Source organism: Cucurbita maxima, unplaced genomic scaffold (assembly GCF_002738345.1).
Source record: "Cucurbita maxima cultivar Rimu unplaced genomic scaffold, Cmax_1.0 Cma_Scf00023, whole genome shotgun sequence".
Taxonomy (NCBI): Eukaryota; Viridiplantae; Streptophyta; class Magnoliopsida; order Cucurbitales; family Cucurbitaceae; genus Cucurbita; species Cucurbita maxima.
In genome coordinates, this window is record NW_019272039.1 from 2673469 (window position 1) to 2700466 (window position 26998).

A 26998-nucleotide genomic window follows, 5' to 3' on the forward strand; every position below is an offset into this window, starting at 1 on the left:
GGGTTGGCTCTGATTTTGATATTTTAAAATCATTTGAATTTTGGAACTTGGAGATTATAAATAAAAAAAGAATATATTCCAGTTAACGGGTCATTTAAAATAAAAGTACAAAGAAATACTTATTTTCTTTTAATGAACCAGTTTTTATTTACCAGTAGTTACGAATTTAATTTATTATTTGAGAAATTCACATTTATTCAAAATTTACGTCTTATCTACGCAAATATATTCAAATTGAAAATTTTAAATATTATAAAATTAAATAATAATTTTTGAAACTTAGGATGATTTAATTAAAATGTCTTATTCAAAACAATAATTAAAATTTACTGTATACAATAATGCAGAAAAACACTAGAAAGATAAGAATAATGGATAGTTACTTTACAATCTGAATTACTGTGTTACACTTGAAAGGCAATGTTCCTTTTCTTTTTTGCTTGAAAAGAAAAAAAAAAATGTTGATTATTCTTTATTGATATTTTTATAATAATATTTCTGGTTGACTTAATTGTAAATCAATCTTAAATCGATTATTATTCTTTATTTGGATAAATGATAATAGATTCCAATCTGATATCAATTCTACTTCTATTTTTAAAAACAGAATCTTAATTATTATTATGAGTATTAGGGTTGGGAGAAATAAAAATGGGTTGACATGACGTGGAGCCACGTTACTAATTGAAAAGGGTTCGGAACACGTGGAAAGAAGTCCCATATGGCCACCGCAGCATATTTTCCCCATATCATTGGTTCCCATTTTTTATTTTCTTTTGATAAAAATCTAGAAGTTCTCTCCATTTTAAAAAAATATTTAATGCCTTCTTAAATCTTAAAAAACTTTTAATTTTGTTTTTAATATGTACAGATTATTTAATATCACCGGGTGCATGTATATATTTATTTCAATTAATGGTTGACATGACTGCTTAAAACAGAATAATTAAATAAAGATGGCCGAATGCAGTATTATTCTCTTTCTTGTCAACCGGGAATGCCTATAAGAATCTTATCCTGGGTAAAATAATAATAATAATAATAATAATAATAAATCATCCCGTCTCCGGCCAATTATTTCTTTTTAAATGCAAAATATTCTGTTTCTTTATTCAAAAAGGAAAAAAAAAAAAAAAAAAACTTTTATTTGTTTTTCAAACGGAAAATGGAGTGGCTGCCCTGCCCACTACGGGCTGCCCCCACTGAGTTGTACGGAAACGGTCAACAGTGGAACACCGTAAGGTAGAGGAGGCTAATATGGTAAATGGAAATAATCGAATCCCCATATAGGGTTGGGCCGATGCCTCCTTTACGGCTTTTGGATTCGGATGGATTGGGCTTAGTTTGGGCCTGGGCGAATTATCCAATGTTCATATTTATATTTAATATTTTTTTAAATATATCTTAATTTGACGTCTCAAATGAGTCTATTGGACTTGATTTAAATTATAAAACAAATTATTGGGTATAAATGGGCTTGTTCTTGGGCTTCTCGTTAGTTGTGAGACTGGGCCGAAACTGTCCATACAAAGCGGCCCAAATTAAGAGTTTGAAGTACTAAAACGACATGACGTGGAATGGAATGTAGACAGTCGCACTTGGCTTCATTTACCTTATTTAAATTCTAATCAAGCCGTTAAATCTGAAAATCAAACGCGAAGGTAAAGCCTAAAATAGTTCCAACTGATTAGCAATAAAACGGCGTCGTAGGGTTCATCTCTTTCTTATTTGTTCGCTGACTTTCTTTTGACTGTGTTTTGTGAATTTTGCTCCTGAGCCCACGAAAACTGAGAGAGAAAGGTTAAAGCGATTCAGAGCGGAAAGAAAGTAAGCCAAGTGGGAAGAACTTGATCCCGCTACCCTTTTCAGAGAGGGAGTGAGAATAGAGAGCGAAAGTAAGTTTCGTGTTTCAAGATCGATCGTGGCTGAGCGTTGAATTGAGGTGGTTCTGAGTGTTTTGGATTTGTCTCTCCTGCAATTCAGACTCCGGATGGCGAGTCCGCAGTCAGGACGGGCTGGATATGCTTTGAGTTCCGGCAAGAGTTTGTCCTTGACGCCTGGGTCTAGGGTTTTGCAAACCCCACTTGCTGACGAAGTTATCTGGAGGCGTCTCAAAGAAGCTGGCTTCGACGAGGAATCAATTAAACGCAGGGATAAAGCTGCGCTTATTGCATATATCGCTAAGCTCGAAGCTGAGGTTTGTCTTCTTTACTTAAGGATTTCTCCTTTCTCGAGATTTACATTTCCTTTACTTACTCCCATTCTCTTTGGTGTTCCTCTTTGGTTGGATGCGGGATATCTGAAATATAAGTGTTAGTTCAGAATTTGGTTTCTTTCTCATAGTAAATCTTTTATATTTGAATTACAAAAAGTTTTTGCAATGCAATCGATTATATCCAAAAACCTCTGGTAAATTCGTAAGCGTAGGGGTGGACGGAAGCTCACTGTTACAACTTGAGATTAGCTTAAGAATACGAGATGAATTTGATCAAATTTGTTTATTCTTTGGGAGGGTAATAAAAATCATGGCAGTTTTTTAGTTCTATTTGGTAAGATACTTGATTGTATTAATAATTGGCTCTTTGTAATTGTGCTACTGCACTTGAATGCATAACGGCAGTTGTAACCGCATTGAAATAATTGATCCATTTTCTTATTAATACTTAGAAGCAAAAGTGAAACAAGGAAAATACCGAAAGTTTTGGTGAACTAGTACCAATTTTGCAACTCCTGTTTTGTTATTGTATCTTGGATTCATTTTAAAGAGTCTAGCTATCAAATTTGATAATGTCACGTTGCAATGTGCCTGCATTGAAATTTTGGAGCTCTAAATTATGAATTTGATGTAATAATTCAGTGAGGCGTTCTTTAAGTTTTGGTATGAAGTTCAAGATTGTTTGATTGGTGCTTAACTTTGATTGACTTACTTCTCATCAATGGCATAGGATCAACTTTGTTATATTTATTAAGCATGAAGTATTATCTCATTGCAGATAGATGGGTTCATTTCTTTCGTTCTATTGATTTTCTTTTGACCTTTTTCTTTATTTTCATGATTTAATCTACTAGGATAGAATTCTTTAATTTGCTTTACTGGGTTGTGTTTGCCATCCTAGGTTGGAAATAGTTTGGCTCAAAAATTTTAGTTCCTGGACCTTTGTCTTCTTTTCTATCAGGAGGATTTCTGAAAACAATGAATAACATTTCTGTGGAGTAGGACTAATGTGTATAATGCTATAACTGTTCCCATAAATTTATTTGTCTTGAATTAGTCCAACTCTGTACCCTTTTTATATAAATTTCTCCTTAGGACTAAACATTGTGAAGGTTTGAATTGGTCTTTATTCTGGCAGGCTTGTATTTTTTCAATTGAAAGAGCTCTGGTTTTTGTATTGCACCAATAAATTCTCCTTTTTTTTGCCTACTAAACTAATTTATGTATTCTTGTCAGATCTTTGACCATCAACACCATATGGGCCTTCTCATATTAGAAAGGAAGGAATTGGCTTCAGATTATGAGCAAATTAAAAGTAAAGCTGAGACAGCTGAATTGCTGTACAGGCGTGACCAAGCTGCCCACTTATCAGCTTTAACTGAAGCCAAGAAACGGGAGGACAGTTTTAAGAAGGCTATTGGAATCAAGGAAGAGTGTATTGCAAGTGTAAGTTTTTATATGTAAATGACTTTTCTTGACCATGCATTGTATTTATGTGCTTGTAATTTTCTACTTTGGTAATATAGCTTGAGAAGGCTTTGCACGAAATGCGTCTAGAATCTGCTGAAACCAAGGTTGCGGCTGAGAGTAGATTAGCGGAAGCTCGCATTACATTGGAGGATGCTCAGAAGAAATTTAGTATGGCTGAAGCCAAGCTACGTGCGGCAGAATCTTTACAAGCAGAAGCTGACCGGTGTAATCGTGCTGCAGAAAGAAAGCTCCAGGAAGTTGAGGCACGGGAAGATGATCTAAGGAGGCGTATGACATGTTTCAAGTCTGAGTATGCATTCTGCTCTTTTTACTTTATTTTATTAGCATAGTTGATATGCATGCCCCTTTTCATTTTCTTACATTGATTTGGTTCTGTATGCCTGTCATTTATCAACGTTGAACCTTTGGTCCTTTGCTGTTTCAGAGTAGATGGTGATAATTTCTTCCAGACAAGAATGATGGTTATGATTTTTTTGTCATCTTTGTTTTCATATGTGAATCCTTTATTTTAAAATGTGAACCTTACTTATTCCAAATATTTTCCATAGATATAGGGAAAAGGTACACAAAAGTTTAGTATAAAGGAGAGAAAACCGAAAGAGAAAGAGAAGGAATATGAAGACATCTGTACCCTTTTCACTTTTATTCTTCTCCACTCACATCAAGAAACAATCCCCTACCCCACCAAGTTAGAATTGGTAACACCAGAGTACAAATTCAAAAAGAAAATTAGGGAACACCATAAAGAGCAATAAAACTTAGCCATCTCAAAGGCTTCATCCAAACTGCATTCCGTTTCATTGAAGATTTGGTAATTTCAAGCCATGGCCTTAATTACATTGATTCAAAGAACTTCACTATTTCAGTTGGTCTTTTCTTTCCTCCTAATCTGATTGACTAGCTCACCTGAAATCTGATTATGAAGTTATGATATTGTAGCTTTATTATCATCTATGAGGCTCACAGGATTAATTTCTCATGTAATGGACAAATCAGACGTCCATTGATAAGTCAGAGCAGCACACACAACCAATATGCACTATGCATTGTGACATTTTTCTTTGCTTTATCTGCAGTGGATGGACAGTTGCTATAATTTTTCCAAAACTTCTTTTGTTCATTGATTTGTAACTCTCGTGGAAAACAGATTTTTATTTTTGTTGTTATATATATACTTTTTGTAGCTGTGATAAGAAAGGGGAAGAGATTGTGCTTGAGAGGCAATCTTTAAGTGAAAGACAGAAAGCATTACAACAGGAACATGAGAGATTGCTTGATGGACAAGCTTTGCTTAATCAGCGGGAGGAATATGTGTTAAGTAAGACTCAAGAGCTAAGTCGATTGGAAAAGGAGTTAGAGGACTCAAGAGCTAATATTGAGGATGAGCGCAGATCAATTCATAATGAGAAGTCCAAGTTGCAACTCACTGAAGCGGCTTTATCAAAGAGAGAGGAGGTTTTAATTTCCTTTCTTATTTTGATTTGGATAATATTCTGTGAATAATTTGTGCTTTGTCCTTAAAATCTAATTGGTTCACCTTTTGGGTTTTCAGGCTGTCAGTAGAATGGAAGTTTTGCTGAACAAGAGAGAGCAAGAGCTACTTGTTTTACAGGAAAAAATTGCGACAAAAGAATCTGTAAATTTCTTTAACCTATTCTTTTGCTCTACTTGTGCAACATTGTGATTCATATTATTAATTTTACTAACACCTTAAAGATTGTATTATTATTTTCCCTCCTGGAATGCACCCTGTTTCATATTAAATGAACCGACCTATTTTTTGAGGCACTGATTACATTTTCGTTCTCGTTGGGTGAGCTTTGCAGAATGAAATTCAGAAAGTTGTTGCAAACCATGAAAGTACTTTGAGAACGAAGATATCTGACTTTGATGCTGAGCTGCAAGTAAAGCAGAAAGCAGTTGAAGATGAAATTGAAGGCAGGAGACGTGCCTGGGAGTTGAGAGAGATGGACCTTAAACAACGGGAGGAACAACTCTTGGAAGCGGAACTTGACTTGGAGACTCAATCTAGGTCATTGGCAACAAAGGAGAAGGAGGTAGAAGAATTATCCAAGTTTCTTGATGAGAAAGAGAAGAACTTAAGTGCTGCTGCGCAGGAGCTTGAACTTAATAAAGCACTCCTGCACAAAGAGAAAGATGAGTGCTCTAAAATGAAGCTAGAGCTTCAGCAATCCCTTAATTACCTAGAAGACAGAAGGAAACAAGTCGACTGTGCAAAGGACAAGCTTGAAGCCATTAGGAGTGAAACAAATGAATTATCCCTGCTAGAGATGAAGCTTAAAGAAGAGCTTGATTCAGTTCGAGTTCAGAAACTGGAATTGATGGATGAGGCAGATAAATTGATGGTTGAGAAGGCCAAATTTGAAGCTGAGTGGGAAATGATTGATGAGAAAAGAGAGGAGCTGCGGAAGGAAGCTGAAATTCTAGCTGCAGAGCGGTTAGCTGTTTCCAAATTTATCAAAGATGAACGTGATAGCCTTAGACTGGAGAGGGATGTAATGCGAGATCAATTCAATAATGATATGGAGACACTTTCTCGTGAGCGAGAGGAATTCTTGGATAAGATGACATGTGAACGTTCTGAGTGGTTGAAAAAAATGCAGCAAGAACGTAAGGATCTTCTAATGGACGTTGAGGCACAGAAGAAGGAGCTTGAGAATTGTCTTGAGCAGAAGCGTGAAGAATTAGAAAGCCATTTGAGGGAAAAACTGAAAAACTTTGAGCAAGAAAAGAAGAGTGAACTGGAAAAAATTAGCTTCCTTAAGGACAAAGCAACTAAGGATTTGGAAGAGGCTGCATTAGAAATAAAAAAACTTGAAACTGAGAGAATGGAGATTAATTTAGATCGTGAAAGAAGAAACAGAGAATGGGCTGAACTAAATACTTCCATCGAGGAACTTAAGATTCAAAGGGAGAAATTAGAAAAGCAGAGGGAGTTGTTGCATGCTGACAGGGAGGAAATTCTTTCTGAGATTGAACGTCTTAAGAAATTTGAGGATCTGAAAGTTGCTTTGGATAATATGGCTGCGGCTGAGATGAGCCAATCTGATTTGACACCTGCTCAGCCTATTGGTTCTCCAAGAAGACTTCTGAAGCAGCGTGCACTTGTTAGAGATGCTGATTTGAATTCACAGCACCAAACAGATACTCAAAAGATTACTAATGGCTTTGGGACCCCATCTATGCCCAAATTAGATGGTGATTCGCATCCTACTTCCACTCCTTTCTCATGGATCAAACGTTGCTCTGAATTGATATTCAAGCAGTCTGCTGAGAGAGAGAGGCCATCTAGAAGGTATCGTGATAAAAATCTGATCAGTCAGGCTGACAAATCAAGCTCAATTCCTGGACAACTTTTACAGTCTCGGGAGTTTGAAATGGATGGGGGTAATGGGAAGTCCCAAATGAGTTATTCTGAAAGACCGGATCTGAAATATGCTATTGGAGAACCGAAAGTAATAGTTGAAGTACCCCCAGTAGGCAAGGACATGAAAGGAGTACCTGTTCTTGAATCTGAGATTGTAAATGATGCTACAGTGTCTGATCGTAGGATTTTGGCTGGAAGGAAAAGGAGGGCTACCAACATTACTCATCCTGGTTCCCTAGAACACATGGACGTAGAACATAACAATAAGAAACAGAGACAACAAGAAATTTCTGTGAACCCTGCAGAAGATGATCCTAGTTGCCCGTATGTTCTTTTTTTTCCTGGTCAAAATTAATTTCCTTCAGTCGTTAGTTATTCTCCCAACAACGTCTGAGCACCTCTAGTTTATCTAATGGTTTTTGTATTTAACGAAGTTTATAAGATGATTTATAAGTGAATGACTTGATTTCAGTGAAGGAGCATCATCCCAAATGAACGTGCTTGAGAATCCTAAGGCATTTGGGTCATCCACTGAAAACCAAGAAAGTGTCAAGGAGGCTGAAGTTGTTATCGTAAATACAGACATTAACATCATTGAAGTTATGGCTTATAAACCGAAGAACTCTGACATACCCATTGACCAAGATGCATCAAACCATCAGCAAACTATCGCAGAAAAGGTATGGTTTGTACGATGAAATTATTTACTACAAGGCAACTTGAGCAGTCCAATTTTATGAAGTGTATTACCCTGCAGTACTGAGGTCCATGGAATGTTTCAGCTATACGCTTAGGAAATGTTGAACAAGATGCTGTTTGCTGTCAGGTATATGTTTTTTTTTTTTTTTTTTGCTTTCAAGTTTCAATTTTTGCCTTCCGACATTACTTTCTTCTGTATGCCTTCTTATCTACCACTTATCTCATGTTATTTCTGGGTGGTTTTTTCTAGACTTCGTACCTGATAGATCTTACTGCTACTTAAGAATGGTGATAAAGTCATTTCCTAATATTGCTTTCCAATTCTTCCTAAATATTAAAATGTTTAGCCATCTCTGTCTTAATGACAGAATTTGAGGTGTGATTTTAAATTAAAAACTAAGACTGAAGACAGCGTGTAAAATAGAACCATAGAGATTCTAGAAGTTTGATCTCACCTAGTTGATTTTATGGTCTAACCGACTAGTTTTCCTATTGATCTTTCCTATACTCAAAGCAAGCATTTTAGATTTCCCAACTCCCTCTTCAACGGTTTTGAGCTAAGACTAATATGCAACCTTGATTTAAATATCAGTATAAGAAGCCAAGGAGTGAGAATCAATGAGATTTAGATCTTTTTAGATTTCCCCCCCACATTCTGAATTCAAATTATAAAGATTTAGTGTGGTATTCTTCTCTTTTGACCACCTAATCCTAAGTTTAAGCAGTTTATCATCTATCTGATTTTCATCTATTGAAGAATTTTGTAGATCGGAAACAATACTCATTAAAGAGAAGAAAGTTGTGGAAAGAAGGATAGAGTTAACATGGGGACTTATAACAAGAGATCCCAATTGGGATACATCAAAAGAACTCATAACTACATAAAACTTTAGGCAAATTGCACAACTAGGAATAAAATATCTATCCAAACGCCGAAGGTCGTCCATTGGAGATGTCATGAAAAGTGTTTTGTTTTCCTTTTAATCCATACCCTCCAAAAGGTCCTCCTCTCGATGATTTCTGAGGCTCAGGGTGCTTTTATTGAGGGAAGGCTTGATCAAGTTCTCATTGACTACAAAAAAATGTAATTGGAAAAATGTAGCTCCTGAAACCCCAAGAATTTGGCTGTAAGTTCTCATTGACAACAGATCATGGTATCAAAGCGTTATAGACTGAAGTGATCAGAAAGAAGTTTGTAGAAAAGGTGAAAATGATTGGGCAGAGAATGAGAGTGCCATCATCCAGTATGCAATATGAGCTCTCCCTGTTTAACACTTTTAGTCAGTATGCATATCACAACATTATTATACTGTTTAATATTTTTAGTTTTCTTTGCATATCTTCAGCTTTCTGTTAATCAGCCGTCGTATAACTGTTGGATCGGTATGGCAACCCTAGAGGGGGGGTGAATAGGGTTTTAACGATAAAAGTGTTTAAACTTGATTAATTTTTCTAATGATAAAACTNTTTACAAATAAGTAGAAGATGATAATTACTAAAACAAAATAATTCAAGTCAAAACAATAATCAAGTAGAACATGCAATAAACATAATAATAATCTTGAAATTGAATAGGAAAGAGTTAGAGAAAATGACACCGTAGTTTTATAGTGGTTCGGTCAAACTCGACCTACTCCACTCCCCAAGCGCCTCTTGGGAATTTGAATAAATAACTTTTCCGACTCTTTCCACGGATCAGAGCCAAACCGGTACACCGCTCTTTTTACGAGTTCAAGAGCAAACTCAATCCTTTCAACGACTCAGGATCAAACCGATACAAGTATTTGAGTTTGATAATAACACACCACAACTCTCTCAAAGAGTAGATTTACAATTTGGGATACTGACAACTATTTCCTCACAATATAATAATAATCCCTCTCAAGAATAAGATGAAAAGAAATAAACTTGTAAGCTTGGAGAGAGCAATAAACAATGGAGACTTTGAACAAATGAGGATTGAAGAATGTATGTAAGTTGTATATCTTAAAAATGTGGGGAAGATGAGTTTATATAGAGGAGAAAAGTGGCAAAATGTAGGATTGAATATTGACCATTGGATTGTGTTAGGAATAATGGAAGGTGGAGATTAAAAGTAATTAAGTAAGAAAATTTTCTAAATTCATTTATTTCAAAATTTTAATATAATAGTAATATAATATAATAATAATAAAAAGTTATGTGAGTAACGGTAAAATGTAATTCAAAATTTATTATAAATATAATAATATAATAATAATAAAAATGATGTGAGTAACTACCAAAATTTTAAAATATAATAATATAATAATATAATATAGTAATAATAAAATTCGATGTGAGTAACGGTTATATTCAAATTTATATTTGTAAAAATAATTTTATTTAGAAATGTAATAATAAGAAAAACTCCACCATGTGTTACTCTTCCAATATTATAAATGTCATACTTTGATATATTTTGATTTGTCCATCATTTTGATTTTGTTGCCACATCATCACGTCGGGTATGTTGTCTCGACTCTAATTTCTTCGTTTTAGCTCTGATTTGAGTAATTGAAAAGTTGTTGTAATCGTTATTCCCGACCTTATACTGTGGACAGTTCAAAAAACTGAAAATAGTTAATAATTAAAAGTAGGTTTGTTATCATCAAAACATCAATAATTAATTCATTGAAATTAATTAATGTGAGATCAAGGGCCAATAAGCCAACAATCTCCCCCTTTTTGATGATGACAAATCATTTAAAGAAAAATTCATAAAAACCAATAATACAACATCCATGTAATAATATCACTACATACTAATATATTATCATAAATTTCACTCAAGAGCATATTCTCCCTTATATTAATGCCTCAAGAAATTATGAAACACCAAGTAAATGATTCATAAATTATAAAATAACAAATTTAGAACATATTTTTCTTAATTTTCTCCCCCTTTGTAATCATCAAAATGAACAATTGAAAGAGAATGCATTTAATAATGACATAATGGCTCCCCCTAAAAACATGCATTCAAAAATTATAAAATTCAAGATATATCACAACGAATAATACCAAGCTCAAGCCTATTTTTGCAAAAAATTTCTTCATTCAATGGCTTGGTGAAAATATCGGCCAGTTGATTATTAGAGTTTACAAAATCAAGAATAATATGTCCATTTTGCACATGCTCTCTAATAAAATGATGTCTAATGTCAATATGTTTAGTTCTAGAATGATGAATAGGATTTTTAGTTAAATTAATAGCACTTGTATTATCACAAAATATAGGCACACTATGAAACTTTAATCCAAAATCACAAAGAGTTTGTTTCATCCAAAGAATTTGAGCACAGCAACTAGCAACCGCAATATATTCCGCTTCGGTAGTAGATAAGGCAACCGAATTTTGCTTTTTACTAAACCAAGAAACTAAGGAACTACCAAGAAATTGACAAGTTCCACTAGTACTTTTACGATCAAGTAAGCTTCCGGCAAAATCTGCATCAGAATATCCTACCAATTTAAATTCAACATTTCTAGGATACCACAATCCTAGATCAATAGTTCCAAGCAAATATTTAAATATTCTCTTAACGGCATGTAAATGAGATTCCTTAGGACAAGATTGAAATCTAGCACAAAGACATACACTAAACATAATATCGGGTCTACTAGCGGTCAAGTAAAGTAAAGATCCAATCATACCTCGATAAGCTTTAATATCCACACTTTTACCTTTTTCATCCTTGTCAAGCTTAGTGGATGTGCTCATGGGAGTTCTTGCAATCTTACCTCCATTGAACTTGAATCTTTTGAGCAAATCTTTAGTGTATTTCTCTTGATTGATGAAGATACCATTCTTGAGTTGTTTGATTTGAAGTCCAAGAAAGAAACTGAGTTCTCCCATCATACTCATCTCAAACTCACTATGCATACATTTAGAAAATTCTTCACATAAAGAAGGATTAGTAGAACCAAATATGATATCATCCACATATATTTGCACTAATAGCATATCGTTTTCTTTAATCTTAATAAAGAGTGTAGTGTCGAGTTTGCCCATTTTAAAATCATTCCCAATAAGAAAATTACTAAGTCTATCATACCAAGCTCTTGGAGCTTGTTTTAAGCCATAAAGAGCCTTTTTCAACTTATAGACATGATGAGGAAATTCTACATTTTCAAATCCGGGAGGTTGTTCTACATAAACTTCCTCCATAATATAACCATTCAAAAATGCACTTTTCACATCCATTTGATATAATACAAAATTTTTGTAAGAAGCAAAAGCAAGTAACATTCTAATAGCTTCTAATCTAGCAACGGGTGCAAAAGTTTCTTCATAATCTATGCCTTCCTCTTGACAATAACCTTGAGCTACAAGCCTAGCTTTATTTCTAATGATATTCCCATTTTCATCCATTTTATTTCTAAAAACCCATTTGGTTCCAATAATAGAAGTATTAGATGGCCTATGGACTAATTCCCAAACTTTGTTCCTTTCAAATTGATTTAGCTCTTCTTGCATGGCTAAAATCCAAAACTCATCATTTTCGGCATCCTTAAGACTTTTTGGTTCAATTTGAGAAACAAAAGCAAGATTATTAAATAAATTAATAGAAGAGCGAGTTTTCACACCTTGTTCGAGATCACCAAGAATCAAGTCCTTGGGATGAGACAAGGCATACCTCCATTCTTTTGGCATTGATGAAGAACCTTCTTCCTTTAAGCTCATCTCTTCTTTACTCGTAACAATTTCTTTGCCGTTGTCACTAACGAGTAAATCTCCAAAATTTCTTTCTAAATCATCACTACAAATAGACTCATTAGAAATATTATTGCAAGATTCATCAAATACCACATGCATAGATTCTTCAATAACTAAAGTTCTCTTATTGAAAATTCTATAAGCTTTACTAGTAGATGAATAGCCAAGAAAAATACCAATATCCGTTTTTGAATCAAACTTTCCAAGCTTTTCTTTGTTGTTCAAAATAAAACATTTACAACCAAAAACTTTGAAATACCCAACATTTGGAATTTTGTTATGCCAGAGTTCATAAGGAGTTTTATTTAATGAAGGTCTAATTAAAACTCTATTTAAAATATAACAAGCGGTATTAACGGCTTCCGCCCAAAAATATTTAGGTAAATCATACTCATTTAACATTGATCTAGCAAATTCTTGTAAAGTACGATTTTTCCTTTCAACCACACCGTTTTGTTGAGGAGTCCTTGGAAAGGAGAATTCATGAGAAAAACCATTATCTTCACAAAATTTTTCAAAGGCAACACTGTTAAATTCTCCCCCATGGTCACTCCTAATTTTAGTAATTAAAAACCCTTTTTCATTTTGAACTCTTTTTACAAAACTAGCAAATCTTTTCAAAACATCATTCTTATGTTTTATCATCAAAACCCAAGTAAATCTTGAAAAATCATCCACTATCACAAAAGCATAATAATTTCCTCCATAACTAGCTATTTTAGAAGGGCCAAATAAGTCTATATGGAGTAGTTGAAGAGGTCTAGTAGTAGAAATCATATTTTTAGATTTGAAAGAAGACTTAGTTTGCTTACCCATTTGACAAGCGTCACAAATTTTATCTTTTTCAAATTTAAGTTGAGGGAGACCTCTCACTAATGAATTTTTTGAAATATTTGAAATCAAGTACATACTAGCATGTCCTAGTCTTCTATGCCATAGCCAAGAGTTATCAATCAAAACCGAAAGACATTTATCATTTGTAGGACAATCATTCAAATCAATAGTATACACATTATCGTCTCTATTTCCTACAAACAAAACTTTTCTATCACTAGCATTTTCAATTATGCAATTATTCTTATCAAATACAACTCTAAAACCTTTATCACATAATTGACTAATGCTAAGTAAGTCATGCTTTAAACCATCAACTAACAATACATTTTTAATGAGAGTACAAGAGTCATTACCTATAGTACCCTTACCAATTATTTTACCCTTCTTGTTATCACCAAAGGTTACTAAGCCACCATCCTTCTTGGAAAGATTGACAAACTTGGATGGATTACCCGTCATGTGTCTTGAGCAACCACTATCCAAGTACCACTTATTTTTCTTGGAGGCTTTCAAACAAACCTAAAAACAAAGATATTCAAAATTGACCTTTTGGTACCCATACTTGTTTGGGTCCTAGAAAGTTAGTATTCACAAATTTAGGAATCCATTTCATATTTGCATTCATATTAAAGACATTGTATTTAGATAAGTAACAAGAATAATCTTTATGTCCAAACTTACCACACGAGAAACAAACGACATTATGCAAGAATTTATTTCTTGGACTAAATTTGTGTATTCTATTTTTATTCGAAAAATTATTTTCTAAAACATTGTTAAACTTTGTATTTTGAGAAACTTTTCTTCCTAAATGAATATTTTGAGAATTTTTCAATTTAAAACACTTAGGTCTAATATGACCTTCAACACCACAATAATGACATATAGGCACAAATCTAGATTTATCATACTTAGATACAAATTTACATGTGTTAGATTTAGGCAAGATAGGGGATGCTTTAACAAAGATTGTTTTAGAACTTGAAGGTGTAGAACATTCATCAATATAGCCTAATCCTCTTTTATCACCATATGACTTACCTCCTTCAAGTATTTTATCTAATTTTTGAGCACCTATTGTTAACATTTTAATAGATTCCTTAGCCCTACCAAGTTCTTGCAAATTATTTGATTCATTCTCTTTGAGCAATTTAATTAATTTATCTTTTTCACCACAATCATGCTCAAGAGTCTTGACTTTATCAATTAATGCATTTTTCTCATCACAATCAAATACATGCTTTTCACAAGGTACATCAATTTTAACAATATTATGATCCTTCTCCTTCAAGCAAGAAATTTCATTTAGCAAAGACTTATTTTCAATAATTGAAGTCTTATATTTCTTTTTAAGCACAACATACTTTGAACTAAGTTTTTCTAAATCAATTGTCATCTCATCAACAAGTTTAAATAATTCATGATAAGAAAGAGATTCAAGAGTTACCTCATCTTCTTGTTCATCTTCTTGTTCATCCTCTTTGTCACTATGAGCCATGAAGCAAAAATTTGCAACTTCTTCATCACTTCCACTTGCACTTTCATCACTATCATCCCAAGTAGCCTTCATTGCTTTCTTCTTGGATTTCTTAGATGATTTGAGGAGAGGACAATCCGTTCTTATATGACCCGGCTTTTTACATTCATAACATATTACCTCATCGTTTTTGCTCTTTTCACCTTTTGACTCTTTTTGATTTGTGAAATGTTTTTTTAATTGTTTCTTCCTTTTAATAAAATTTTTATACTTACGTGTGAAGTAGGCGACATCATCTTCATCAAGGACGTCCTCATCTTCAGAGTCAACTTTGATGGATTTTAGGGCTATACTTTTCTTCTTTTTGGATTCTTCTTCCATGTGCCCGTTCATGGTAATCTCATGTGTCATGAGAGAACCAATGAGTTCATCCAAAGGAAGCTTTGTGAGATCCTTTGCTTCTTGAATCGCCGTCACTTTTGCCTCCCAACTTTTAGGCAGAGACCTAAGAATTTTTCTTACATTTTCGGAGGTAGAATATACTTTTCCAAGATTTTTCAAAGCATTTAAAATATTAGTAAATCTAGTAAACATATCACCAATAGGTTCATTTTCCTCCATTTTAAATAGTTCATAATTATGAACTAACATGCTAATTTTTGTTTCTTTAACTTGATTGGTTCCCTCATGAGTTACTTCAAGAGTTTTCCAAATTTCATATGCCGAAGAACACATACATACTCTATTAAATTCATCATTACTTAAGGCACAATACAGACAATTGATAGCACTAGCATTCAAAGAACATTTTTTCATATCATGCTCATCAAATTCATTTTCTAATTTAGGCACCTCAATATTATTAACAATTTTTATTGGAATGTAAGGACCATTACTAACATTTAACCACAATTGATAATCAACGGATTGCAAATAAATTTTCATCCTAGCTTTCCAACATGTATAATTTGTTCCATCAAAATAAGGTGGCCTAGAAGTTGATTGTCCTTCACTAAAACCATTTTTAACACGTAGGTTTGCCATAAGCTCGAACAATAAAGTTTAGATAAAAAATCTATAGGAGCAACCTGCTCTGATACCAATTGTTGGATCGGTATGGCAACCCTAGAGGGGGGGTGAATAGGGTTTTAACGATAAAAGTGTTTAAACTTGATTAATTTTTCTAATGATAAAACTTTTTACAAATAAGTAGAAGATGATAATTACTAAAACAAAATAATTCAAGTCAAAACAATAATCAAGTAGAACATGCAATAAACATAATAATAATCTTGAAATTGAATAGGAAAGAGTTAGAGAAAATGACACCGTAGTTTTATAGTGGTTCGGTCAAACTCGACCTACTCCACTCCCCAAGCGCCTCTTGGGAATTTGAATAAAGAACTTTTCCGACTCTTTCCACGGATCAGAGCCAAACCGGTACACCGCTCTTTTTACGAGTTCAAGAGCAAACTCAATCCTTTCAACGACTCAGGATCAAACCGATACAAGTATTTGAGTTTGATAATAACACACCACAACTCTCTCAAAGAGTAGATTTACAATTTGGGATACTGACAACTATTTCCTCACAATATAATAATAATCCCTCTCAAGAATAAGATGAAAAGAAATAAACTTGTAAGCTTGGAGAGAGCAATAAACAATGGAGACTTTGAACAAATGAGGATTGAAGAATGTATGTAAGTTGTATATCTTAAAAATGTGGGGAAGATGAGTTTATATAGAGGAGAAAAGTGGCAAAATGTAGGATTGAATATTGACCATTGGATTGTGTTAGGAATAATGGAAGGTGGAGATTAAAAGTAATTAAGTAAGAAAATTTTCTAAATTCATTTATTTCAAAATTTTAATATAATAGTAATATAATATAATAATAATAAAAAGTTATGTGAGTAACGGTAAAATGTAATTCAAAATTTATTATAAATATAATAATATAATAATAATAAAAATGATGTGAGTAACTACCAAAATTTTAAAATATAATAATATAATAATATAATATAGTAATAATAAAATTCGATGTGAGTAACGGTTATATTCAAATTTATATTTGTAAAAATAATTTTATTTAGAAATGTAATAATAAGAAAAACTCCACCATGTGTTACTCTTCCAATATTATAAATGTCATACTTTGATATATTTTGATTTGTCCATCATTTTGATTTTGTTGCCACATCATCACGTCGGGTATGTTGTCTCGACTCTAATTTCTTCGTTTTAGCTCTGATTTGAGTAATTTGAAAAGTTGTTGTAATCGTTATTCCCGACCTTATACTGTGGACAGTTCAAAAAACTGAAAATAGTTAATAATTAAAAGTAGGTTTGTTATCATCAAAACATCAATAATTAATTCATTGTAATTAATTAATGTGAGATCAAGGGCCAATAAGCCAACAATAACAACCACTAATTTTGCCATAATTACGTTCTTTTCTGTTATTTAGGAAATACACCTCCGCTAAAGCAATAGAACTGCAGAGAGATCGTGTTATATCCCAAAGGATAGGGAAAAAAAAAAAAGCCTTGACATGTCGAGAAAGGAATGTGCAAAGCGATGATCTCAGAATATATCTGTTCACGCTTGTGGAAGTTTTTTGTGGTTTCTCACCCTTCTAAGCTATAGAGGGGCATTATTTTCTAGCATGCATATTCTCAACGTGACTAATTGCTTGGAATCAAGATGTTAATAGATAGCTTTATAGTAGAAAGGGGTTTTATTAACATTTCGTGCTTAGTGGTAGTATGCCTTGAAATGGTGAGGGTTTGGTCGGGTCAGGTCGTGTATATTTGTTTTATTGACGGTGTGTTTGTTGAAGGAACGAGTTTGTAAACCATTATGCTTCTAGAAAATGGTTTTATTTCTTCTATTAGTATCATCTAGTATCAAAGTGTTACTCGACGGTGTTTTCTTTAAGCATATTTTTTTTATGTTTGTGGCTTAATCGTGGTTAAGAACCATTAAAATGATTGTGGGCCTAAAGCAAATGAGTTTAAGTCAGGGTGATATGATTGGTTTATGTTAAATGTGCAGGACCCAACTTTCCATTTCTTTTTGCTTTTAAAAGTTAGATAAAAGTTAGATAAGCACGACTCCCCTCAATAGTATGATATTGTTCTCTTTGAGCATAAGTTCTTATGACTTTGCTTTAGGCTTCTCCCAAAGGTCTCGTACCAATGGAGATAATATTATTTACTTATAAATCTATAATTTTCTACTAAATTAACCAACGTGTGACTCACCCTCAATAATCCTCAACAATCAAATATGTATATTTATTTATTTATGAAGCAGCTATTTACCTAAAATGCTTTAAATGTCTTAAATACAAGTATTTAAGGCTTCTAATATGCTTTAAATGTCTTAAATACAAGTATTTAAGGCTTCTTATTCAATATTTTGCAAGTTTTATTTGAATAATTTTTTTTTCTTTTGAAGAACGTTTATTCGTACTTATTAAATTAGGAAGTTTTAGTTTTGAAAAACGTATTTTTAAATTACTCTTTCGCTTTTTTTTTTATTTAATCTATTTTTGGAAAATATTTTCCACCTCCTGCCTACTCCTTTTTTTGTTATTTTCTATAATTAAATTATTTTTCATTTTGGTAATATGATCCTTACGTCAATGTTTTTATTTTTGTAAGTTGTTCTTTTAATTTTTAGTCTTTATCTATTCAATTAAATTATGTGTTTTTATTAAATATAAGAGACAAAAACATGTTACTATAATTATTATAAATCTAACCAATTAAGAAGTTGCATCAAAATTAGGACAAAAAAAAGTTTGTTTTGGTAAGTTGCATCATTTTAAATCTGGAGAATCTTTTGACTTTTTATTAAATACAGTCGGATTTCATATTTTCTGTTCACATTATACATAAATATATTCAATTACAAGAGAGATTTGGTCCCAAAAAAATTGAAATAAAAATAGCCATAATTTTATCAATAGACTATTGACTTTATCTAACATTAACATCTTTTTTTAAAGGGAGGCTAACGACCAAATTGTATTAATAAAAAAAAAATAATTAAAAGGCTATTAAATCCTTATAAAAAAGATTATCAAATAAACCCAATTCAATAAGATAATATATTACAATATTCTAACAATTATATGGTATTTTTGTTAATGAGATGTCGTTTTCAAGCTCTTAATTGTTTTAAACCAATTTTATTACAGTTTTCTCAGCAAACGCTTACCTCCACAATTATTATATATTTTAACATTAAATTAAAAAAAAAAATGCATCTCCCTAAATTTTAAAATAATTTCAATTTATTTTTTTAAAAGGGAGGAAAATAAAAGAAATATTAATTTTGGTATTTATTTTCTGAAAAATTAAGGCAGGAATTTAGTTGGGTACAGGGTGCTGAAAACTATTTAAAGGGAGGGAATCAACGGGGTCTGACACAGAGCGAGGGAATCAACGGGGTTCTGAGAGCGAGGGAAAACGTGCACAATCCAATTCGCCGAACTTACGGTTACACTTGACACAAAGCAATGGAGGGCAGCGCCGCCGTAACCGGTCTCAAGCCAGATTACCTTCTTCCTTCTTCTCGCCGTTCTTCTCCTTTTCTCCGTTCCTATACATCTTCACGCTCCTCCTTCCACAGAAAGCATTCGTCTCCATTCTTTTATAAGGTCTCTCTCTCTCTCTCTCTCTCCCTCCCTTTTCTCTTTATTTTAAGATTGCTGTTTCATTTTTAGTGCTGCTGTGATATTTCTTCATTTTCGCATTGTTTTCGTCTCGCAGTTCCCCAAGAAGCTTCGTCTTCCTTCCTTCAATGCTCGTCAAGCTGTATCTCCCATCAGGTGTCCTGAAAGTCTTGTTTGGTACCTTTACGGTTTTCTGTATTTCTGTTTTCTATCTTTTATGTGTAGGCTATTCTGCATGAGCTTGAAATTGGTTGTGTAATGTACAACCATTCTCTGCAACTCATCTTTACTGTTGATATATTGGAATAAATTGAATTAATGATGAGAAGTCTAATTTGATTGGAAAATGAGGAATTTCTTTTCAGTTTGTAATCTTTTGTTATTCAAATGATAAAAGTTTTCGGAAACTATTTGGCGTGACATTATTCAAATAAGATTATATTAAATCTAGTAAAACGGTTGAGTATGTAGTTTATATTGTCACACCGAGAGTATCATCCGTAGTCCAACATTATATTCACGACGCTGCACCTTATGAACATTATGGTGATCATGACTGTATCTATATACCTAATCGCTGTGCGGACTGCTATTTTTTTACATTCGACTGATCTCCACAAGCATTTGTGCAATTTTGCAGCAAAGAGGAAAAGGAAGTACCCGACTTAGATTGGGACAATCTTGGTTTTGCGATAGTTCCTACTGATTATATGTATGTCATGAAATCTTCTCATGGTGGAGACTTTTCCAATGGCGAATTGCAGCGTTTTGGGAACATTGAACTGAGTCCTTCTGCTGGAGTCTTAAATTATGGGCAGGTTAGATCATTCAATTATTTTAAGATTAATGATCTTTTTTTACTTACTTTTTGAAGTTTATCTCATGCTCTATATATGAAGTGACATGGTTGGATCTTACTAAACACTTGTAGGTAATTAAGAAAACTACATTTCGTTTTGATTTACTGCTTTATCATTCATTTNGTTTTTTTGATTCACTGCTTTATCATTTTTAATCGGTTAAGCAGTTCTGATCTTTATCATTCATTTTGTTTTTTTGATTCACTGCTTTATCATTTTTAATCGGTTAAGCAGTTCTGATCTCTTTCATTCATTTTGTTTTTTTGATTCACTGCTTTATCATTTTTAATCGGTTAAGCAGTTCTGATCTCTTTGGATCTTACTAAACACTTGTAGGTAATTAAGAAAACTACATTTCGTTTTGATTTACTGCTTTATCATTCATTTTGTTTTTTTGATTCACTGCTTTATCATTTTTAATCGGTTAAGCAGTTCTGATCTCTTTCATTCATTTTGTTTTTTTGATTCACTGCTTTATCATTTTTAATCGGTTAAGCAGTTCTGATCTCTTTCATTCATTTTGTTTTTTTGATTCACTGCTTTATCATTTTTAATCGGTTAAGCAGTTCTGATCTCTTTCTTTCTTATTTGAGATTGGTTTTATCCTTGTTATGACTGAAATCTGATGTTTCCGGCACACATCTTTCCGACTATTTTTATATTTGGTACAGTTTGTTCCACTCTCTTTCTTTTTTTATTGGAGATTGGTTTCATCCTTGTGTTGGCTGATCTCTGATCTTAACATTAGATATGTTTCCTGAAAGTTCTTGTAAAATTTGATTTCGTTTGCAGAACTCATTCAATTTTATTTCTTGTTGATTTGATCCTTGTTATGACTGAAATCTGTTTTTACCAGAAGACAGCTTTCCAGCAAGTTATGAGAAGAGTAAAGTATTTTTTAGTGGACTACTTAAAACAGCATTGATGGTATCTTAATTTAGTGGCTAGAAAAGGTCAGAGTACCTTCAGAAAGGGAGTGAGAAAGTAGATTCAATACTGTGTCTTAATGGAGATTTGAGATGTGGGCGTATAAAGCACCACTTAATGTAAACTCTGAAGGTTTTGGTATTTGCACCACTTAGGATTAGTATTTATAGTGTAGATCTTTGGCATTTGATGACTAATTTAATTTCCTATGAGGATCCTCGCCATTATATTCTTCTATGATTTATTGTCACACATTAAGGATGACATTTTTTTTGAACTGCTAATGTATTATTTTCATTATATAATCTTAGGATTTTTTGTTTTACATGACGAATAGTATCCTCTTCAAATAGGGATTATTTGAGGGTCTAAAAGCATACAGAAAAGAAGATGGTTCTATTCTTCTCTTTCGTCCAGAGGAAAATGCATTGAGGATGAGGTCGGGTGCAGAGAGGATGTGCATGCCATCACCAACTGTTGATCAGTTTGTGGAAGCTGTGAAGGCAACTGTTGCGGCCAACAAACGTTGGGTAATGAATATTATTGTTTTCGCTGTGTTTTCATTTTGTTTGGGATGTAGCTTATGATGGTTAAGTTCATAATTAGTTTCCTTGCTTCTCAGGTGCCCCCTTCAGGTAAGGGTTCATTGTACATCAGGCCTTTGCTGATGGGTAGTGGAGCAGTTCTTGGTCTTGCCCCTTCTCCTGAGTACACATTCTTAATTTATGTTTCACCTGTTGGAAACTATTTTAAGGTTTGTCGTTATTTACATTCATAAATGTTCGAAAAAGTATATTCGTAAGTACTAAATCTGTTTATTGGTCTTTCTCACATGTTTTTTGTTGTATTTGTTCATAATTTAATTTTTCTTAATCACGATTGTTAATGTTCATAATGCAATTTTATGATCTGGATCAATGCTCAACACCTAATTGCTGAAATTTATAAGCTCAAGTTATGGCTTTACTTTGAGAAATTTGCCAAATGCATGGTCCTTTCCCATGCTATAAAGACTTATATGTGTTGTTACTACAGTAATCAATTTCTTTTTATATTGTGTTGCATTCTTTTTTTTTTTTTTTTTTTTTTTCCTCAAAATTTTAAGNTTTTTTTTTTTTTTTTTTTATCTTCCTCAAAATTTTAAGATTTATTTCTGTTACAGGAAGGCATTGCACCCATAAATTTAGTTATTGAGCATGAGTTACATCGTGCTACACCTGGAGGTACTGGAGGTGTAAAAACTATCGGCAACTATGCTGCGGTGAGCAAGTTTTCTGATTGTTGAACGTTCTTTTTTCGACACAGGGTTATGAAACAGTTGATACCATTCACACTAACTATTTGCTAAAATTTTACAATTGAACCCGGGTCAATTCATAAAGTTTTGATTGTATAATGGAGCATGATCATGTTTTACTTCCTAATTGAATAAATTTTTGGGAAAAAGTCTTGATTTGTGACTGAGGGATGAACTAAGTTTTTCCTTTTTTATTGTGCTGTTTGTTCTGATGAGCTGACTTAAATGAAGATTTTCTCACCATAAATTTATGGTTTGGTGGGAGAATCGGTATCATTATCTAGATACAGCATAACTTAATTAACTCAACTAATTAAGACATATATTCCCAACTAAGAGGTCCATATGTTGTTGAACTTAAAATTCTCAGTTAAAATTTTGTTCATAGGTCCTGAAGGCGCAATCTGCTGCAAAAGCGAAAGGCTATTCTGATATTTTGTACCTTGATTGTGTGCACAAAAAATATCTCGAGGAGGTTTCATCCTGCAATATTTTTGTCGTGAAGGTACTCCGCAAAGCACTATATTTAGTTATTTAATATTATTTTTTTTAAAATAGGAGCACATGTCATTGTTCAAATAACTTGAAACTTGGGTTGATGGAGGATAAAATGAGAGTTTGAATTTAATGCACAAATTTTTTGGGTCCTTTCTTCGTTGACCTTGAAAAGGCGCGTTTTCCTTGCTACAACCGGATTGATAGGAGACAACCAAACTTGAATCATTATCAAGAATAGGGATTAAAGCACCATTAAAAATCTTGAGACCCACGGATGTATCAACAAAACTGGATAAATTAATTCCTTATAAAACTGAGGAATATGGTGTTTATTCAGATCATTATCAGTTATATTGTTTTCTTTTTCATGATGAAATATAGATTCACCCATAAATGCTGCCATTTGAGAAAACCCTCCATCTTCCATAGACTGATTAATTCTGGTTAAATCAATGGAATTCAAATAGTCGTCAAAGGAAAGGACACCATGAACAATGCCCAAATGTAGAAAAAAAATCTCCCAATTTCTTATCCTTGATCTTAATGTGTCAATTGAAAATCACTAAGTTTTTTCTTTTGCCATCTGAACATTAAAAAAGATTTAAGGGTTTTTGAGGAGATACTAACCAAACTCCTTAATTATTCTCCAATTTCTTCTAACAAAAGTGTGGCTTCCAATAGATCAAAGGTAAGTTGGATAAAGAAAGCCAACCACCATAGCCTTCAGTAACTTCCGATAGATTATGTTTTTCTTTGGACCAATTTTCCCAGTTTAAATGATAATCCCCAATTAATTTTCATTTGCCATCAAATAGTAATCCAGAATCTTCACTAGTAAACTTCAACTATGTCTTGTCAGCCAAGAAGGGGCTGTTTATTAAGCTTGCTTCAAAATAATGTTCTAATAGTTCTATTAATTTCGTTCCAATAATTGTGTACACAAAATCTTGAGACCACAAAGAGCTTGCTAAAATCTTCTACAAGTTCTTTTTCTTTGCTGATCCATACTGAAGAAGAAATTTGAAGCTTACTCAGAATAACTGTAAATTTGTCATTGCCCTGAACAACTTTTGAATGTTTCCTTTCTATCTCAACATATCTTCATCTAGAGTTCACTTTTCCCCCGGGAATTACATCAAACAACTCCAGTTGTGAAGGCTCCTTTGAAGAAAGTACATTTTCAAATTTCAATAAAAATTCTTTTATCATCTCTAAAAAAACTAGTCATCCTTTCTTATTTGGACCAGCTAGAACACAGAGTCTCTCCTACCCTTGTGGGTGGCCAAACTACACCTAAGAAATTATCCTTGTTGAGATCTGAATTTCGAAAAACAAAAAGTACTTGGCATATGCAGAAGAGCTGTTTAAATGTCATATCTCCTACAAAAATTACTTCATTTTATCTCCGAATACAGAAAAATGTATTGCGAGCACCAAAACTCTTGACTTCGCTGATGAGTGAAGATACTAAGCAATACCAATCAACTGAGAATTCTGAAAATTGGACTAAAATCTAATTCCAAACTTCATATCACTTGTACAACCTGAATAGAATCCTTAACCAGCAACCTGATATTCATCTACCAACCTTGATTCTAGATTAATTAATTTCAACGGTATCAAAATTTCAAATTTTCCTGCTGGACTAAGGAATTTGCCTCATAAACGTGATTAATAGCTTTATGATTTTTTTCTTACCACCCTTGATAATTACTCGACTTGATAATTGTTTATAGTTTTCTGTTTTTTTTTTTTTTTTTTTTTTTTTTTTTTTTTTTTTTTTTTTTTTTTTTTTTTTTTTTTTTTTTTTTTTTTTTTTTTGCATAATACGCGTGATCAATAGTTTTCATGATGCATGCAATGGTCTGTTTGCTTCAATATAAATTGACTATTGTAGTGTTCACGTTATTTTATCTGACATTCTTTTTTTTGATTGGCTGATGCAATTGTTCTCGGCATTTAATTTTTATCTGATCAGGGGAATGTGATCTCTACTCCTGCCATAAAAGGGACAATATTACCTGGAATTACGAGAAAGAGTATAATTGACGTTGCTCGTAGCCTTGGATATGAGGTTCTTCACCATTATAACTTATATCATTGTTATGTTCTTAATTTTATTTTCATATAAATTATAATTGTTGTTGCTCATAACCTTGCTGACCCAAGATAGTTTAATAAGTAAATGGGGCTGTTAATTTTACTTTTAATCAGAAGTTACCAATTATTTGAACCCATTTAATGTTAAAACTATTATCAGTGAAGAACGATTGTGGGTTCAAATAACTGGCTTTACAAAAGGTCAAATGTAATAACATTCATTTGGAAAGTTTTTCCTTTATTATTTGTTAAATGGGGTTGTTTGACAACTTCTTTTGATAATAGTTTTAGAAAGCTATGAACGGGGAGTATTTAACGTTAAAGATAATGTAAGATTATCAATCTATTCATATTTTTCGAAGGAAAACAACTTTTACAAAACACTTAACCAACCTTGTTAACGAATATTTTTTTATGAAAATGAGATTGAGTTAGGCTGTTTAAATACTCCCTTCAGGAATATAAGTTCTTTATCTTGGTAAAATAATGATTTGTGATAAACAAAAGACGAGAGAAGTGGCCACTGATTTGAATGCGTGCAGGTTGAGGAACGATTTGTGGCAGTGGATGAATTACTTGAAGCTGACGAGGTCTTTTGTACGGGGACAGCAGTGGTTGTATCACCTGTGGGCAGCGTCACATATCTCGGAAAAAGGTAAACTTTTGGAACTGACGTATTTCATAAACAATATCTTGACACATTGCAAGACAGCGAGATAATGGGATTGAGTAGTTGGGAAATTGAACTGGCTTTCTGATTAAAAGTACATTTTCCCGTATTCATTTGTTTTTGTGTAGAAGAGATTATAACATGCTTAGCATGGGATTAAGTGTCCTCAACACAAACCATAAATTACCCGTCGCTCGAGTGGACTTGGAAATGGGAAATCGTTTGACTAAATTAAGCTGTATCTCCATTCTTTTTAGTTTTTACGTCAGTTGCTTGAGTAGGGGCAATGAAATATGTAGACATGAATGTATTCTGCTTGTATTGATTTGATGGCTGGGTTTTGCAGGACATCTTATGGAGATGGTGTTGGTGTTGTTTCACAACAACTCTATTCTGTGCTTACCAGATTACAAATGGGCCTTATCGAAGATAAGATGAATTGGACTGTCAGCCTATCGTAGGCATAGGGTGACATTATAAAACCCCCCTCTACCTTTTCCGCTAGTTCCAGAAATTGTAGTTTTCTCATATCTAAATTAGCCGTGTAGATAGTTATGGACAGTGTTCCAAGAATTTTAAGATTTCCTGCATGTTTTGGGTTGAACTGGAAATGACTAGCGTGACAAATAATAAATAAATAAAAACTGTTTTTTTTGCTTAATTCCTTCGCTGGCACTTCATATTAAACACTCTGAGCAAGTCGAACATGCAAGGAATATGACTCTGTAGTTTGTCTTTGAATTGGGTGAACTGCCACCACTTTAGTTCACACGTTGGATTTGATGGACTTGGACAGGTCTAGAAAATAATTGAATTGTCATGTTTAAGACATCTAGATTGTTTAATTATGTGCATTGATTCAATATAGCAATTTTTTTCCTCTAAAAGTTTGGCCATATTGACTTTGTTAATGGGCTCGTGTAAATTTGAATGAAATTGATACGGCATTTCCAATCAAGGTCGGTGAAATACAGTTGGCAAGCATAAGCATGTTATGTAGTAGGACTTAAACTCATGGTTTCTTCTTTTCCACAAGACTCAATTCAGTGCACCGCGGTCTTGTTTTGAAGGTGTTAATGGAAATAGGGTGATGTAAGTTGTAAGTTGTAAGGT

The 26998-nt window shown here is 33.1% G+C and overlaps 2 protein-coding genes across 2 annotated transcripts; both read left to right on the top strand.

Annotated features, from left to right (window-relative positions):
• The first annotated feature begins 1695 nt into the window (after nt 1-1695).
• Nucleotides 1696-17769, top strand: LOC111496739 (protein CROWDED NUCLEI 4-like). Its single transcript, XM_023147227.1, has 9 exons — nt 1696-2197; nt 3452-3661; nt 3742-3995; nt 4891-5161; nt 5259-5342; nt 5533-7418; nt 7567-7774; nt 7852-7920; nt 17320-17769. Exons 1-8 carry the CDS (start codon nt 1991-1993, stop codon nt 7855-7857), a joined length of 3126 nt encoding a protein of 1041 aa, XP_023002995.1. The 5' UTR covers nt 1696-1990; the 3' UTR covers nt 7858-7920; nt 17320-17769.
• Nucleotides 17770-19224: 1455 nt separating this feature from the next.
• On the top strand, nt 19225-26546 carry LOC111496740 (branched-chain amino acid aminotransferase 2, chloroplastic-like). Its single transcript, XM_023147228.1, has 10 exons — nt 19225-19518; nt 19631-19689; nt 20174-20351; nt 21674-21850; nt 21943-22074; nt 22483-22581; nt 23006-23122; nt 25094-25189; nt 25758-25870; nt 26232-26546. Exons 1-10 carry the CDS (start codon nt 19378-19380, stop codon nt 26344-26346), a joined length of 1227 nt encoding a protein of 408 aa, XP_023002996.1. The 5' UTR covers nt 19225-19377; the 3' UTR covers nt 26347-26546.
• Nucleotides 26547-26998: the final 452 nt, after the last annotated feature.